The following is a 17,891-nucleotide window of genomic DNA, read 5'->3' on the forward strand; positions in this document are numbered from 1 at the left end:
GAAGCATGGGAAGACACATTATAGAGTAATCGAATCACTGATTTTGGGGTGGCGTGTTTTGGAGATAAATGTCCACAGTAGCAATGGACTATCCATGAGAAATAACTGTGGACGATATTATGCCTTGTGATGTAGACCAGTCCACAATATAGTGTGATTTGGTCTACACAACGCTGCAATCGAACCACTAGTTTTGTGGGGAGGCATGTTTGAAAATGCAATATCTCATGGTGCATCCATACCACCAAACTCCACCTTTATTCCCAAGGAAGGGGGTAGGGAATGGCTATTCCCTCAAATTGAGGAATACCATTCTAGCATATAGTAGTAGAAATGCTTTCTTGGGTTTTCAATGGTCAGAAAACCATCTAATCTCTGATCTGATTTCCTCTAGTATGAAAACAGAATTGCCACCGATTAGTAGGGATATAAATAGATTGAATTCAAATCGGACCAGGCAATATTCGAATTCAAATCTAACTAAAAAATTCGATATTCGAATTCAATTCGATATATGATGGATATTCGCTTCAATTCAAATTCATCTAATTAATTATTTTAAGTAATTAATAAATATATAAAATAAATATTTTAGTTATACAGTATATAAATATATATATATATATAATATTTATATATTTTAATTGTTATATATAATCAGTTGGATTTTGATATTTATCGGATTGAACCAAGTCATATCTGAATTTGATCGATTACGATATTCGAATTATCTAAATTCGATTTGATTTTATCTCTCAAATTCGATATCAGATTTTCTAATACTGTTAACACCCCTACCGATCAGATGTTAGCGTTCATTTGCAATCATCATCTTCTTCATCTCAGGCTATATTAATCAAAAGAGTGTTAAACTAAGAATAGGTTTTAGTAAATCCATCACGCTAAAAAATGGAGACATGTCATCTGCGTCATTTATTACAACTACTTAAAGACGGATCAATGCTGAAAACTCCAATCCAAATTAAATACTCACAATTAGGTGTGTCAATGGACTGTTTTTGAATTTTATGCGTTCAAACTAAAACTAATTTGGATGGATTGGACAGACCAGCAAGACATGTTGAATTGGACCAGTCCAGACTTGATGATTGAAAATATATATTGGATTGGATTGGACCTAATTCATCTGTATTGAATTTATATTGGGTTGGGTTAGATTGAGCCAATATCTGGTCAATTGGTAGAAGATAAGAATATAGGTGTCATGGATCAGGTTGAGGTTAGAATTGATCGAAATTGAAACAAATTTGAACAGATAGAACAGTTCAGACATTGAATTGGACTGGACCAAAATGGTCCAAAACATTCATTGCATTATATAAATGGACTCACATTGGAATAGATGAGATTGGACCAAATCTAATCCAATTGAGACCCCAAAAAACTGTCCTAATGCTGTGTTTAGTTTGACGAATTTCTTTGGAAATTTACAGTTAGTTGGGGGGGGGGGAGTTGAGGAAAATTTCTTCTGAAATTACTCAAGAACTTTCTTTCTATTTTCACACAGCCAAAGAAGTAAAATGTGTGAAAAGAAGGCTTGATAGTTTGACATCATTCATTTCCTTTGGATTATTGATCTCTTGCTCTTTGTAACTTGAGCACCATTGATGGATGGATCTTAACCTTGATGTTAGATGCAATGATGAAATGATATTGGTAACCTGCACCCAGTCATGATTGGCCAATGGGTTATATATAATAAAGGAAAATTCTTAGAGCATTTTAAAGGCCATTACTTTACGCTTGATCGTCCGGCCGTTATTAATCAATTTCATAAAATAAACCAAGAACTGAACCAATTATTAACAAATTAGACTCGACAGAACTACTGAGGGTGCTCCTCCCTACCTACTAAAGGATCAACAATAACCAAATGTAACAGGCTATCAAGCCAACATAGGGGACTTCTCCAAACAGAGGATGACCCCAGAATCAGACAGCCCTTACACCATTAACCATACAAAGAGGGTCACACTCAATCATTAGTCTAGGAATACTAATAGTGACAACTACAGCGTATTCTGCAGATTTTACCCATCCTCATCCTTCATCAAAAAAACCAGACCACTGAGACCATGGATCAAGAAACTACCATCAGAACTTGCTTTAAAGAATGACTTGCCACCAGAAGACACTCCATCCTCGAAAAAGCACAAGTGATTCACGTCCAGTGGCTTGGTGGCAAAACAATTCCGATCAGTGTGGTGAGCTCAGACACCATTGCAACAATGAAAGATATGATTCAGGACAAGTTAGGGATACCATCCTTGATGCAGAAACTCAAATATGAAAACGAACTGCCAGAATTCAGGGCACGATTTACTTGATTCTCAATTTAGGAGGTGGAGGCAACTCATCTGGTCCAAATAGCGGTGGAATGCAGATTTTTGTGAGAAGGCAAAATGGAGGCGGGCGTCCTGATACTATCATTCCTCTGGAGGTTAAAGGATCTGATACGATACAGAAGGTGATGAGGAAGGTGAAAAAATCCGCAGGTATTCGTTCAAATGACGAGAGTTTTTGCCTGGAATTTAATGGAGCGAGGCTCACCGATGCTAATAGAACCCTTAGTGAATGCAACATCCGCGACAGAGCAACACTTCATCTCACCCGAATTAATGTTCATCACGAGAATAGGATTGGATTTTCCTTCTCAATTCCACTGTTTGGAAGGAAAGCTTCACCTTCACCCCGGCAGAATGAGCAGAATTGAAGATTATTTTATACATAATGCAGTTGTTGATATTAGCCTCTCCATCCTTCTCTATTATTTTACTAGCTAGTTTTACAATTTTTTTGCTACTTTTAAAACTTTAAGAAGATTATTTTAATTTTTATTTTCTAAACATTTTCATTAATTGGGTAGTGGGTTTCTGTTGAGAATCAAGCAATGGATTCCAATTTCCAAACCAGCATATCTCGAGCGAGTGATTAATTTCATGGACAAAACCATCAAACATCGATCTGGGGTTTGTTCAGCTTTCAGGTTAATGGGTTTTAGCTGCCCAAATTCATGATGGATACCCCCTCAACTAAGGGAGAGGGAGTTGGTACAATGGCCTTTGGATTGATCAATACAAATTAATTATATAAATGTCATTTCTATCAAACATAATAATTTGTATTAGTCAATCCAAACTACTGTATCAAACAAACACTCCTTAAAGGCTTATGTGGCCTCGCAAGAACAAACCACTTGAATGATGTAGAAAATAAAAACTTATTCAAAGATTTCATCTAATAACTTAAGCTTTTAGGTTGAATGGTTCCTTAAGATGGTATTAGAGTTTGTTTGACAATGTGGTCTATGTTCAATCTTTGCAATCTTCATTATAGTTGATTAAATTTTAACACAAATATATGGGTGGATCTATGCATGTCCACACTTAAAGCCCAATAGTCTGGACAATTTTAGACAATAAAAAACTTATTCAAGGACCTCATTTAACAGTTTGAACTTGTAGGTTGAACGGTTCTTTGAAACATGTCTAATGTCATTTTTTTTTTACTGTAAGTGGTGGCCTTTTAATTCTTTAAGATCATCTGAAGTGAGAATTTTTGCAAAGCTCAGAGTTATCATAACCAAGAATGTTGACAAAATTATAATGTAAATGCAAAACTTAAAACCAAAATCGTTTTTTTTTTTTTTTTGGTTCACTTCAAAATCGGTTTAATCAGTTCGTCATTCAATTATACGGAGTAGACCTAACCCATTGACAATTCTCTCTAATGTCTTCCAAGCCCTGTTCACATCCAACAGCATATGAGAGTTGGAAGATGTTGGATCCGTTTGGGAGGGCTCCAGTGTTGAATAAGCTGTGTTAACTACTCATAAGCCCCTTCTGCGAAGCTACCAAAGGGTTGAGAGGGCTAGCCGTGTTGACTAAAACCCTTAACTAACTTACGGGAAAGTCATTTGTCAGTTAAACATAACTATTTTTTATTGGGCTTTTCTGTGAAGCCGCTGTGTGAAAAACCTATATAAATCTTATATAGGTTTCTCTACTTTTTTCTTTCTTTTCTTACCTTTTCCTCCAAACAAAATATAGTCTGAGTACGGCATTCAGTGATAATCAGAGACATTCTTTATATATAATCTCACCACGCCTTGTATACAATTTTTTTTTTCTTTCTTCCTAATTTTGGTGGTAATTTTAAACATGAATTTATAGTTCATGTCTTACTCTTAAAACTATTCCATTACTTCTATACAATCAAGACATACATTAGTAATATCTCCCCATCAATTTAATATACAAGTAAGGAACATATTTTCCATATACGAACCAGAGGCTATTCTCTCCTATATAATTTTTGCTTTCACTTGAAAATTGATGATGATTGATTGTTTCAGACATATATATAAAAGCAGGGAGGCAACAATTCAGCTGTGCCATTCTGCGGCTGCTTATGTTAAAAGCAATATATTGATAGTAGGGGTGTTTTGTATCATTATCATGTATTAGCAAAATGAAGTCAACTTGGCATCAACTCAAGTATGGTGTCTCATTTTTTCTTTTATTTGGTTGAGCTGATTATCAAGAAAGCCGCTGTTTTGGCTTATGTTCTATCAGACAAACGTCAAATGCTGTCTTCCTCCAATCCCAAGCCATTTTTCACTGTTTGACTTATGTGGCGTCTAATTGTCTTAAAGTGATTAAGTGTGAAAAACATTTTGTCCTAATTTCTTAAAAAAAAAAAAAAAAAATTCGTACAAAATACATTTACCTAGATGTACTCTACCTTTATATAAATACAAATATGTAGTGTAAAACCCTATATTTTATATTATTTTGTATGTATTTATACTGTACATTATCTTAGATACGTTTGTCACTGAAATCAATGGAGGCTTTTGGTAATTTCATATACAAGGTAAAAAGTTGAGTTTTGACTTTTGACATGGAGATGAAATCGGTCAAAGCTGAGAATAAAGGGAAAAAGCAGGAGAATGCAGAACCTCTGAGGGACGACTGTGACCATATCAATGACTCCGACGTCATCCTCGAAAAAGCACAAGTGATTCACGTCCAGTGGCTTGGTGGCAAAACAATTCCGATCAGTGTGGTGAGTTCAGACACCATTGCAACAATGAAAGATATGATTCAGGACAAGTTAGGGATGCAGAAACTCAAATTCAAAAACGAACTGCTCGAAGATGGGAAAACCGTAGCGGAATACAGAATTCAGGACACGATTTACTTGATCATCAATTTAAGAGGTGGAGGCAACTCATCTGGTCCAAATAGCGGTGGAATGCAGATTTCTGTGAGAAGGCAAAATGGAGGCGGGCGTCCTGATACTATCATTCCTCTGGAGGTTAAAGGATCTGATACGATACAGAAGGTGATGAGGAAGGTGAAAAAATCCGCAGGTATTCGTTCAAATGACGAGAGTTTTTGCCTGGAATTTAATGGAGCGAGGCTCACCGATGCTAATAGAACCCTTAGTGAATGCAACATCCGCGACAGAGCAACACTTCATCTCACCCGAATTAATGTTCATCACAAGAATAGGATTGGATCTTCCTTCTCAATTCCACCGTCTGGAAGAAATTGAATGCTAAGTGACTACAAGATAATCAGTGTACGTAGGGATCTGCTACCAATAAAATGCTTGAGCATGGCCTGTTGGAAGCATTGGGAGCATGAAAACTTATACACAGTTTGTAAAGGTTTTCTTATCTTTTCCCACTTTTTCCTTCAAACCAAAAATAACTTAAATGTAATAATGTATCAAGCATCTATCTATCGATCGATCGATCGATCTATCTATCTCTATTTATTATATATACATAATGCAGTTGTTGATATTAGCCTCTCCATCCTTGTCATTAATTGGGTAGTGGGTTTCTGTTGAGAATCAAGCAATGGATTCCAATTTCCAAACCAGCATATCTCGAGCGAGTGATTAATTTCATCAACAAAACCATCAAACATCGAACTAGGATCTGGTCAGCTTTTGAGGTAATGGTTCAGTGGTATTTAGCTGCCCAAATTCATGATGGACACCCCCTCAACTAATCAATCCAAACTACTGTGTCAAACCAACACTCCTTAAAATTAACAAGGCAATGTATCAAAATTGCAATATAACGAGTGACACACGGAACGTCGCTGGGCTTACGTGGCCTCGCAGCAGACTTTTATTTTTTTTTTCTCATGACATCTTCCACTTGACTTTGACTTGTCGTTTTTAACGGGTCATTTATAATCACCACATATCCCACCAATAATAACACCAACCACTCACATTTAACTTATCTATTAAAAAAATCACTTACATTAATTAAAATAGTCAACAAACTTGAATGATTGTTTGGTTACTCAACAAATAGGGTGTTTTCCTCATCACTTGTAACAGATTGGTTGTAAGTCATTAAAATTGATCAGGACTAAGGGTGTAAACGGATCGAATTTGATCAATACCCGAATTTGAATCCGATTAAAAATATCGATATCTTTGATATCCGATGGGTATTTGAACATTTGATTTAATTTGAATTTGATTAATTAATTATTTTAGGTAATTAATAAAATATAAATTAAATATTTTATTTATATAAAGTATATAAATATATTTAAATTATTTATATAATTTAATTATTATATATAAATTATATAAGATATTCAAAAATTTTATCTATTATATATAATAATTAAATAATCGATTGAATGTAGATATTTATCGAATCGAATCAGGTTATATCCGAATTCGATCGATTAAATATTCGAATCATCCGAATTCGAATTCGATTCGATTATGTCAAATCTCAAATTCAAATGAAATCAGATTTTTGAATACCGTTGACACCCCAACATTGGTTGGATTAATGTTGAGGTGCCCTCACCTCTCATGACCTCTTGTTGGTTATAGATTTATATCAATCCAATCCAAACACATCCGGAGTTGCACAAGTACAAATAAGTGTTTGGATCTATTACCCACAATATGTTCTCACGTTTACGGGACATCATAGTAGTGTATGGGAAAAGGTTGTATCGGCTGATACGTATTGTTGGAAATTGAGGTTACAAAAACTTGGAGAAAAAGCTCTAAGACATGTTTGAAAATGCCATCTTTAAAACGTTATTTATCTCTACTCAATTTTACTGAATTTGTTGTTGTAGGTTACAGGAAAATTTGTTCCTATGATACAATAGGGGTTTGGGCGAAAATCTATAACTAGCAAACTTAAAGAGTCTCCGAAAAATCTTCTGTAAGACAGTAGCATATCAAATTAAGAGAGGCAAGAGTGATTCATTCACTACAAGAAAAATGACCTTTGGCAACAATCCAATATAAGAAAAACTATTGTCAGATGTTTTACTTACAACTAAATGAGTTGTTGCTAGCGAAGCTATTGCTAAAAGTGTAAGTATTGTGAAATATGTTTTTTCACAACAATCAGTCCATTTTCTAGCAAAAATGCTTATAGAGATGTTTTTTTATGCTATTATATATCAATTTATATGCCACTATATACTTATGTTGGCATATTTGTGGCATATAATCTTACGCCACTAAAGATTATGTCGATATAGGGTATAGTGGCATTTAGAGAAACACTGCTGCAAACAATCCTATAATAGCATTTAATCAGTCAATAGTCGCATATAGATATGCCCTATAAGTTAAAAATTAATTTATTTATGTCTTTTGTGGCATATATAAATGCCGCTATAAATATAACATCTATAGTGGCATTTTATGAACACCACGATAGTGATGATGAATTGGAACTATTATGGCGGATCTATGTTAGTGAATTTGTAGTGGCATTTGTAATTGTCGTTATATATCTATTTGATTGAACCTGTACTAGCATTTATAACTTCCTTAATAGATTTGTTTGATTGAACTTATAGTGGCGTTTTACGTTTATAACCACTACTATAGATAATTGAAACATGTTTGTTCAACTATCATATTCAATATTAGAATCATTAAAAATCTGCGATTTTAAAATAAAATTCAACAAAATAAATACTCATTCCAAATAGAATTAATACAATGATCTTCAATAAAAAGACGCTAGGATGAAATACAAATGCAAGATCATTATCTTTAGTACAATTTACTAATAGAGAGCAAATTCTTTATCAGTGCAAGAACATGATAAACATTCTTTAAATCAAATTGATGCTCATTGCAAACAAGAGAAGAAGAAGCAATATATTTTATAGCCAAACCTATTCTGTTACCAATTTTGACTTTATCCAAACCCAAATATTTAGACTTTTTTTGAAGATTTTCAACATCTAAAGTGTGTAGCGGCACTATTTGTTTATGATGTGTAGTGGCACTATTTGTTTACCAATGCGAAACAAAATTGGAGGAGGCCAAACCAATATAGGAAGACATTCCATTATTATTCTCTCTTTGATAAGAGAGATTGTATCTCTTATAGCACTTCATCAATGCTCCATGTCCAGGCTTATTACACAACTGACAAACAATGCAATTACCTCTTCCGTTCCCTTGACCTTGTCCAAAGGGCTGGTTATTACCATACCCCCTTCCTTTGCCATGATTAGACTTGTTCATTGGTCTGGCCAGGCCAGGCTCGGGCCGAGTTTTATTCGTCATTAATGGAAATACGCCAGGCCCAAGCCCAAGCCCAAGCCTGGCCCAACCAATGGGCCTATAACTTGGGCTCGAGCTCGACCTAATAAAAAAATTACAATTTTTCTTATTCAAATTAGAATTAAAAATTCAAATGGTTTTCTTTTTCCTATTTAAATGAACAATGGGACTAAAAGATGGTTTTTTCCCTTTCTTTTACATTTTAAAACACAATTTTACATTCTTAAATAAAAATATATATATATTCAAATGGGCATAATCACATAACCCATTTTAAGTCTAATTTTAGGTCGGGTCAGGCCGGGCTATATTGACAAAACCCGAGCCCGACCTAATAAAAAAATTACAATTTTTCTTATTCAAATTAGAATTAAAATTCAAATGGTTTTCTTTTTCCTATTTAAATGAACAATGGGACTAAAAGATGGTTTTTTCCCTTTCTTTTACATTTTAAAACACAGTTTTACATTCTTAAATAAAAAAAAAATATTCAAATGGGCATAATCACATAACCCATTTTAAGTCTAATTTTAGGTCGGGTCAGGCCGGGCTATATTGACAAAACCCGAACCCGACTCGAATTTATTGTGTGCCGGACTTTTTGGTCTAAGTTTAAGCCCGCGGGCCTATAAACATGTTCAAACCCGTCCAGGGGCCGGGCCAGCCCGTCAAGCCACCAGGCCCATGAACAGGTCTATCCATGACCATAATTTCTTCTATTTTGATCTTAAGGAAATAGAGAAAATTGAGAGCAATTATTATTGTCTTAATTGTTACTTGTAGCAACATTCACATGAGGAGTTTCACCAAAAATATTATGTTGAAGAAGCCATGATTCATGACTAAGGTGCACCCCTGAAACATCATTGATGTATAGGCAATCTACATCAGCTTTATTTGTTATGGAAGCGATAAGAAACTCATATTCATTGCCTAGGCCAGAAAGAACATACTGAATCCTCTCATGGTATAGGTTTAAAAACCACAACCAAATTAACTATCTGCAATTGTTTTGACTTTTTGAACATAATCATTTATTGATAAATTACCTTTTTTCATATTTGGAAGATGATGCTTGAGTTGTAGTACCCTGAATCATGAATGAGAAGAAAACAATCTTTATTGAGTCTTTCCAATCTTAGAGGATCGACCCCTCTCTTTCCATTATACTATGTTTTTTTGGTAAGGTAAGAATTCATTAGGCTCTTATTGTTTGTAGTGCAAATCTAAACCCCAGATTCAAATTTTGCACATATGGTTCAGTTTTGTATATATTTGTTATAGCTATGAATTATAGATCACTACACCTGAAAAATGAGACAAAGCGTGGGATGTGATCTAATCACAGTTTATTATTACTACACCCTTGTTAATATTTTGGAGTATATATATAGAAAAAAAGTTGGTGCGAAAAAGTCCAGGTGATAAGTAGACCGAAGTCCAACTGACTAACAAATTATACAACAAACTACAACGGCCTAATCTTCTTTCGTCCCTTCTCTTCTTCCTCTCAAAGAAAAATCCCGAGTTTCAGACAGTTTGAAGTCTTCGATTCTGAAGAATGGGTTTGGGATTTCAATTTCAATGGAACAGAAGAAATACTAAGCAAATGACAGATAATCCAGAGAGGAAATGCAGAGGTGGTGGTTTGATGAAGAGAACAAGCATTAAATCGATAAGCATTTGCAGGGAATCCAATTCCTACTTATATAAGCATAACCCGAACAATCTAGAAAAGACCTACTTTCTAAAATCCACGAGAAGTTCTCAAAAGAAAATTATATTTGGAAAAGAAAAAGACAAATCGAATGGTTCGAATGGTTAACTGGACTGTTCAGTGGTTTGTTGACCAAAATTAACAATTTTGGAGGAAATAACAGTTTTGGAGGAAAATAGAACCAGTCACAGTCACAAACAGCTTGCTCACAGCTCATCCCGAGGAAAGGAACTCTTAAAAACTTACCAAAGTTTGTACGTCTCCACTCGCTACTCCAGGGAAAGAGAAACAGGCAGCTAACGGACTAACTCACTCCCAAAAGTTGATTTATGAGCATTTCATTGGGGTTTGCATGCATGTGACCATGGTTGCATCTGATTTTGTTTTCTTTTTTATCAATTTAATTATAAGGTCATTGATTGCCTAGACTCCATTTGGGAAACAGTGCAAATACGAATATGTTTAATACAAATATATAATTACTACAATCAGCAATTGTGATAGTAAAAAATTCGGATTCATTATCTGCACTCCACAGCATATCTCAAGCGTACATTGGGGACATCTCCCACATATCTCATGTACTATTATTGCTAATGACCAAGTTTGCATTCTTTCCAATTGGTGACTAAAAAAAATAAAGGGAGTTTTTACTGTTCAGTCTATTCCCAAAAATCCTAACTCCACTGTACAGTTGGGATAAGTGTTAGTTCGGAATTAACGTCATGAGTGGACATGGGTGTTTAGAATGGAGGTATTTAACATTTTATCCCAAAATAAAATAGGCTGAACAATTGGACTCACAGCTTGACTCACGTATTTTAGATAAGGCCAAAACCCACAATAAGATTAGCGTCGGCATGGCCCAAGCCCAACCCTTATATCAAATATATATCAGGCTAGATTTAACCAGTTCAACAAGTCCAACCCACTAAAGAGGCTCATGCTTAGTTATACCTGCAGCTCTTAATAGAATTATGGCACAATTCCCCTCCCAACCAAGGCTTCCAAAGCTTAAAATGCAATGGCAATCCCTTAATTCATGGCATTACATAGGATCTGCATATGCTTAATCTTCATTATTCTCTTAAATCTTCTCTATTTTGCTGGCTAGAGACTTACTGGTCTACACGCGTATACCCGCTAAATTACCAAAATAACAAAGAAATAGTTTCAGTTTTTGAAAACTCAAGAAATCAATCAGTAAATTGATAGGTAATATGGTGTACAAAATGTCTTTTTAAGCAATATAATTACTTGAGAAAAATAACAAAGTTGATGAAAAGAATTAGCCTAATAAAAGCCATGACGAAGTCTTTCTAATACCTGGAAATATTAAGGCGCTTATTTTGGGCAGCTCTTGGTGAGTTAGTTCCACCACCCTGATCGGACAAATCGCAACTCAAACAGGTATCACTCCATTCTTTCATCTCTTTGGCTTGCGCCTGGCAATTAATATTTTACAATAATTTAAAGATGTGAAACAACCGCAGAACCTCGACTGTCTAAACGAAACAGATCGAATTGGGGGAAGAGAAAAGAGAAGTCACCCATGCCATTATCAGAAACTCTTTTACTCACAAAAGCCCTACGTCGTGTAGTCCCGCCAACCAGTTTAGTTCGAGAGAGTACTAAACAGAGATTCCCTCCCCTAATGCATCTTACCAAAAAGAAGGGGGATACAACACAAGAAACACATGTGAAACATTCCAAATATCCCAAGCTTCAAACCAGAAGAATAGGGTAAAAAGGAGAGGAAACAAGGACCCAACAAGATGAATTACATAGTTGCTTCTATTTACTATTTCGATAGATACAAAATTTCAGATACATACAAAACAAAGGAAATTAAGGAATTGCAGAGAAATTGAATCTATGCTATAGATGTATGAATTAACTATATGTAGTAGATCACTAAGCCCCCAGAATCAGTTACGATATAATGAGTCATGCGCGGCCTGGCTTTGCCCAGTTTGACTTGTTGAAGATTTATGCTTCGCAAGCTTCTTCAAGATGCATGCAACAGCAAGTTTTGCACCAACAGCAGAGTGGCCACGACAAAGGCAAATAACACCCCCAAGCAGAAGTAGGCCATTAGCAATCCATTTCTTTGATGGCCTTGAAATTTTCCTCTCTTTGACATCACCAACAACCTGCCTGCTGCTGGAACTAGAAACGGAGCTTCCCAGAAAGTTCGGATGGATCTCCGTAGGCATGATTTCAAACTCAGGCGGGACCTAAATGATAAGAATATAACTTGTTGGAAAATAAGCAACCAATTGAAGGTAGATGGATGACAGAATAGGCATACGATATGCTTGGAACTAAAAGCCTTAATTTCCAGATGAATCATCTGCAATCATAGTTTCACCTCAAAAGAAATGGTGGTATAAGTTTTTCAAACAAGTTATATGAGAAAATTACAAAATTATTATTTTCCTTCCTGGCCTTGATGGGTTTAATTTGAACTTGAAATAGAATCAATTCCAACAAGTTGATTTTTTTTTTGATAAGTAATTAATTGCAACTAGCTGATAAGCAAGTTTTTTATTTATCTTCTTTGTAAGTATCCTATAAAAACCAAAGGTTGTACATGGAAATCCCAAATAGTCCTCACCTTCTGGATAAAATTAACTGCAGTCAGAGATGATCTTGGATGAGGGCAGCTTCTTAGAGAGTATTTGCGCAACGCACTATCCATTTTACAAACATAACTCCATATGCCCTTGGAAAATACAAGTTTTGTCATTTCTACATTCAATCCAGCATCTTCTTGGTGCACCATTTTGATCTCACAGGCATTTCTACCAGGTACTGAAACCAGAAGATTCAAATAACAATAGGATTCCCTCCAAAAGATACAAAGATATCAAGACACTTGAACTAGAAGCCAACACGAAAAGATCAAGACGGTTGAGTCAGGCACTTACCCTTCCTGATTCGCCATCCAGATCTGAAGAAGCCAACACGAACATACTTCTTCTGAAGTGGTGCCAAAGCATGCTGACATTCCTGATCATGGCCATCAAAGATGAGTTTAAGGAGCAGTTACTTATTTGGAAGGTACAAGGGAGCAGAAACATTAATATAATGAAATTGATAACAGTAAAGTTGCAGAAAATATAACCACTATGTTTTGAAATCAAAACCACCACCATCACCATCATTATGGACAACAACAGTACTGCCCAACACACACATGAGATAAATAATTCTGACATCTAATTTGTTCGGATTGATGAATGGTAAAAGGACACTACCCAATGTTGGGCCCAGTTATCTGGGATCTTGAGCAGTGTAGACTGGATGCAATCCTAAACTTTGGCTTTTTTTTTTTTGGCACAAGGTGGCCTCTCTTAGACTTGAATCTGTGTTCTCACGCATGAAGTCCAAGATTTAACCATTACACTAAGTAATGGCCCATTGGCCCCCTACTGGTGTGTGGTAATAGCAAAAATAAAATGAAATAAATCTAAACATAAGTAGTTTCAAGGTCAATGAATTTCAATGGTGCTTACCTTGATAAAACAGTAGAAGGTCTTATCTTTCCCTTCCCACAACCGCCAAGCCAATACATGCTCTCTTGGAGTTAAGAGTGGGAACTTTTTAACCGACCGGCCAATTTCTGTTCCATTAGATTCATCAATCTGCAATTGTTCATGCTCTATCCATGTCTTGTCCCACTGTTTCCTATATTCATTGTCCATGTAAAAATCTCTCACCAATTCTGTGGTGCAATCCTCAAATATTGTTACACTCAGATACTTCAGGGGACCATCCTAAGAACAGCAACAGAAAAACAAAATTTTAAATGAATATTCACAAGTTTGCAACTCAACCTAGAACCTTTTCTTAAGGAAAATGGGCTACACAAGAGGGGCAACCCTCCTCCAAAGTCCAAACCCTTAACACCCCCCCCCCCATCCAACCCTGGTGAAGGCAGGACTCAATCCCAGGTCTTCGCTACATTCATATAGATACTTTACCAGCAAGCTAGTTGGCACCTTCAACTCATCCTAGAACTCAGTTCGATCAACTTTAATTCGGTACTGGCATCCAATTACAACTTTTAATTAAAATTTCAAATAATACACAACTGCATGACTGAACTCCTATAAAGGGTCTGGAATGGAAGTCAACCCTGGAGTCAAATAGATAATAATATACATTGATTTCTATTGATGGTACTTATAATTATGGCTAAATACAGAGATAGAGCTAAAGTAGACATAGAGAAAAGTAGAAAATTATCTTTTCCTAGAGGTAGCACAATTTGATGTAGATGACAGAATTAATGCCCCCCCCCCTCCGCCCAAAAAATAAATAAATAATAAATAAATAAATAAATAAAGAATATATAATCAATGACAAAAAATGGTTAAGTAAGAAGCAAGAGCAAACCCAACTTTTAAGTTAATTCCCAGATTGGTTCTAATCCCACGGATTGACTGAATCAATTTTCAAGTTTTTAAAAATTTTGAACCCTGGAAACAAATAACCTAGCACTCCAAGGTGCCGCAAAACCTTGCAAGAACAAAAGAAGAAAGACAAATCAACTTTACATGCCTATATCCCTTGAAAATCAAGTTTTTAAAATGTTCAAATCCTTGAACCAAATAACCTAGCACTTCCGGTTAATCTTGCAAGAACAAGAGAAGAAAAATAAATGAACTCAACATGCCCATAAACCTTTCAAATACATGGATATTCTTACATTTTAACAGGCAATTCTACGGTTTGTAAGAACATACTAAAGTTTTGAAGAATCCATGTCTGTATCTTCCATATTTATATATTCCAGAAGTCAAAAGAAAACACATGAAAGTAATCAGAAAAGAGCACAAACCTTCGGTTTGCAGCATTTTGCATTATATGATAGCATTTCATTTCTTTTTTCTATGACATCCTCCCATTTCTCCGTCTCATCAAGCCTCCCATCCAAATCTTTTATCAAAATTTTCAAGTCATCATCGGATACAATCTCCGATACTCTGCAGTAGAAAGATATATCTCTACATTATTTACCAAAAAAAAAGAAGTATGAGAATTATAAAATCACTGTTATCGCCTCTTCTCTAACATCAACAAATATATATAGGTTTTCTACAGATTACTGTTATCGCCTCTTCTCTAATTACAGCCCCTGGATGCAAATCCCAGGACTCCAAATGCATAAATATCTAGAACTTTCCAGATTACCCAATTAAGAATCCATCTAGAAATGGATTTGGAAGACGATAACTTGGAAGTCGTGAGAAGAATGATAGTTCAATCGAAGACTAACTGAAGCTAAAGCACATAAAAAATATAGAACCCAAAAATTCTCAGGTTTGATAACAGTTATATGTGTAGTTGGATAATCCTTTCGAACACAATGACATACCAAGAAGGAGAGAAATATCGCTTCACCTGTTCCGTAATACCCATCGAAATACAAGAGCTTGTACGGAAATTTAGGGAAGAATAAGAGATTAAAGTACAAATTTCAGGGGAAGAACAGGAAGGAATAAAGTTACTTGATTTGCGGATTTCCGGAAGGAGAAAAGGTCGTTTTCGCATTTTGTGGAGCCGACGAGGATCTGAAACGCTTGGCAAATGACCTAGCGGAGTGCCAGATGACGATAAAGAGCAGGACGATGATCGTGGCCCATCCACCATGAACGTTCTCCCGCCAAAATTCTTCGGAACCAACGAATATTCCCGCGAAATTCCATGAACGAAACCAGTGTTTGGCCATCTCGGCTGCTGTTTCTTTAGTCTCTTCGGACTCTCTTACCCCCGATAAAAACCATGTTTTCTCAGCGCGTGTGCCTTTCCTTCCTAACTTGGGGAGGAGGGAAGAAGACTACTTTAACCAACGATACGATGAGCAGGGTGTGTAGTGCGCATATACTCGCACATCAACGGCCACCGATGCCTTGACGACAGAATCGCTTCGAATCTCGATCGTTCCATCGTGGGTTTGGAGCTTTGGAGAAAGAAGAATCGTGGCTGTCCGGCTGTGGTGTGGTCCCCATCAATCAGCCACTCACTGCAAGATCATAGGGTCTGGATCCACAGTGGCCACAGAAGAAGATATCAGTTCAAATGAACAGCATCGTTGCACCATCTGATCATTGACCAAGATTTTTCTCTATCATGGGACCCATTGCAGAATTAAGGTCATTTATGTGATCCCTCAGTGAGTGTTGTGCTTATTTTTACTTCAGAACCAGACAACCAGACCCACCTATGGTATATTCTTAGTGGAGCCCACCAAACACTAGAGAGTAAAGACCCAGTTTCCCCTGTTCCAAATAGATCAGACGGTTGAGAGCTCCTGTCAAGATGACTTGTTTGCGATCAACAAATGGAGCACAATCTTCCAGAAGATTCGCCACATGCAGTAGTGGGCTTGGGCCCACGAAATCATCCTCAGGATCCACGTACAGTAACGCAGAGAACATTGATGGAAGCCCTAAATTGGCATTTTTCAGCCCACCAGCCCTCCTCCTTTTCCTTATCATATCAGACAAATTGTAGCCACCAATCCCATATCACGTGTCCACAATAAGACCATTTTTGTAGATAAGTCAAGGAAATCAGTGTGGGGGTATTAGGATTGACGTGGACTATGAGATTAAACATGTGGTCTCTTTGAAAGATTCCCTCTTGATGGATGGAGGGATCAACCATATAAATCTTAAATAGGGTAGACAATGCAAACAAAACTCTCTGCTTGACTCACCTTTTCCTACACAAATATCAATCACAGTACAAATACAGCCAAATATAAGAGGAGATCGGATTTCATTAACATGTTTGCAATGCATGGCTAAAAGTTTTTTAAAGACGTGTGACGTCTTAAACTTTAGATCTATTACCCATATAAGTCATTACACGTCAAAAACATCTAGTGGGGAAAAACATAAGAATGTGGTTGGTTCAGTGCAATTTTATTTGCACTAGTTTAAATGTACGAGAGTGCAAATGAAAAAATGCAAATTCTAGTTTAATTTGTTTCGGGTTTTACTTCATTCTGTTTTAGGTCTTATTTTATTTCATTTGTATTATAATCAAATAAAATAAGATAAATTTTGAAATAAAAATAAGTTAGAATTTACACCCAAATCATTTGCACTACCTTAATTTTGTATCAGTGCAACTTTATTTACACTGCAACCAAACACAGCCTAATAGTTTCTCTCTCATGGGTGGTTTGGGGATTGGGGAGAGGAGGGGAGGGGAATAAAGGAAGTGCTGAGATTGAAATAAGAAACAATGGGCATTATTCCAATTTGGTCCATAACCTCTCGATTCATTGATTATTTTAAGTTTGTAACCCATTTTCCCAAATGGAAAAGTAGCATTCTTTCATGTCCCATATAGTACTAGTGGGTGAATTTCTGATCGCTCCTGGATGGGGATGTCTTATAGGGGTGATAATAGGTTATTGGTAGAGGTGTAAATTGGGCTGTGTCGTGCTGGTCTATGAGTCATGCTTGTCTCCTCTGGAATACTCCATAGGCCCAGCATGGAGCCTAGGTAGGCACAAGTCGGACTGGGCCACGGTTGAGCCTTGGGCCAA

At 36.1% G+C, this 17,891-nt stretch overlaps 1 protein-coding gene across 1 annotated transcript; it reads right to left on the minus strand.

Annotated features, from left to right (window-relative positions):
- Positions 1–12,100: 12,100 nt before the first annotated feature.
- Positions 12,101–16,488, minus strand: LOC148844367 (uncharacterized). The gene is made up of 6 exons (XM_088957740.1): positions 15,841–16,488; positions 15,171–15,315; positions 13,843–14,103; positions 13,255–13,336; positions 12,942–13,138; positions 12,101–12,561 (listed from the first exon to the last, which is right to left on the minus strand). The coding sequence occupies exons 1-6, from the start codon at positions 16,059–16,061 to the stop codon at positions 12,253–12,255; spliced, it is 1,215 nt and encodes a 404-aa protein (XP_088813866.1). The 5' UTR covers positions 16,062–16,488; the 3' UTR covers positions 12,101–12,252.
- Positions 16,489–17,891: the final 1,403 nt, after the last annotated feature.

Source organism: Nelumbo lutea, chromosome 8, assembly GCF_056320005.1.
Source record: "Nelumbo lutea isolate HS-2025 chromosome 8, American lotus-T2T, whole genome shotgun sequence".
Lineage (NCBI taxonomy): Eukaryota > Viridiplantae > Streptophyta > Magnoliopsida > Proteales > Nelumbonaceae > Nelumbo > Nelumbo lutea.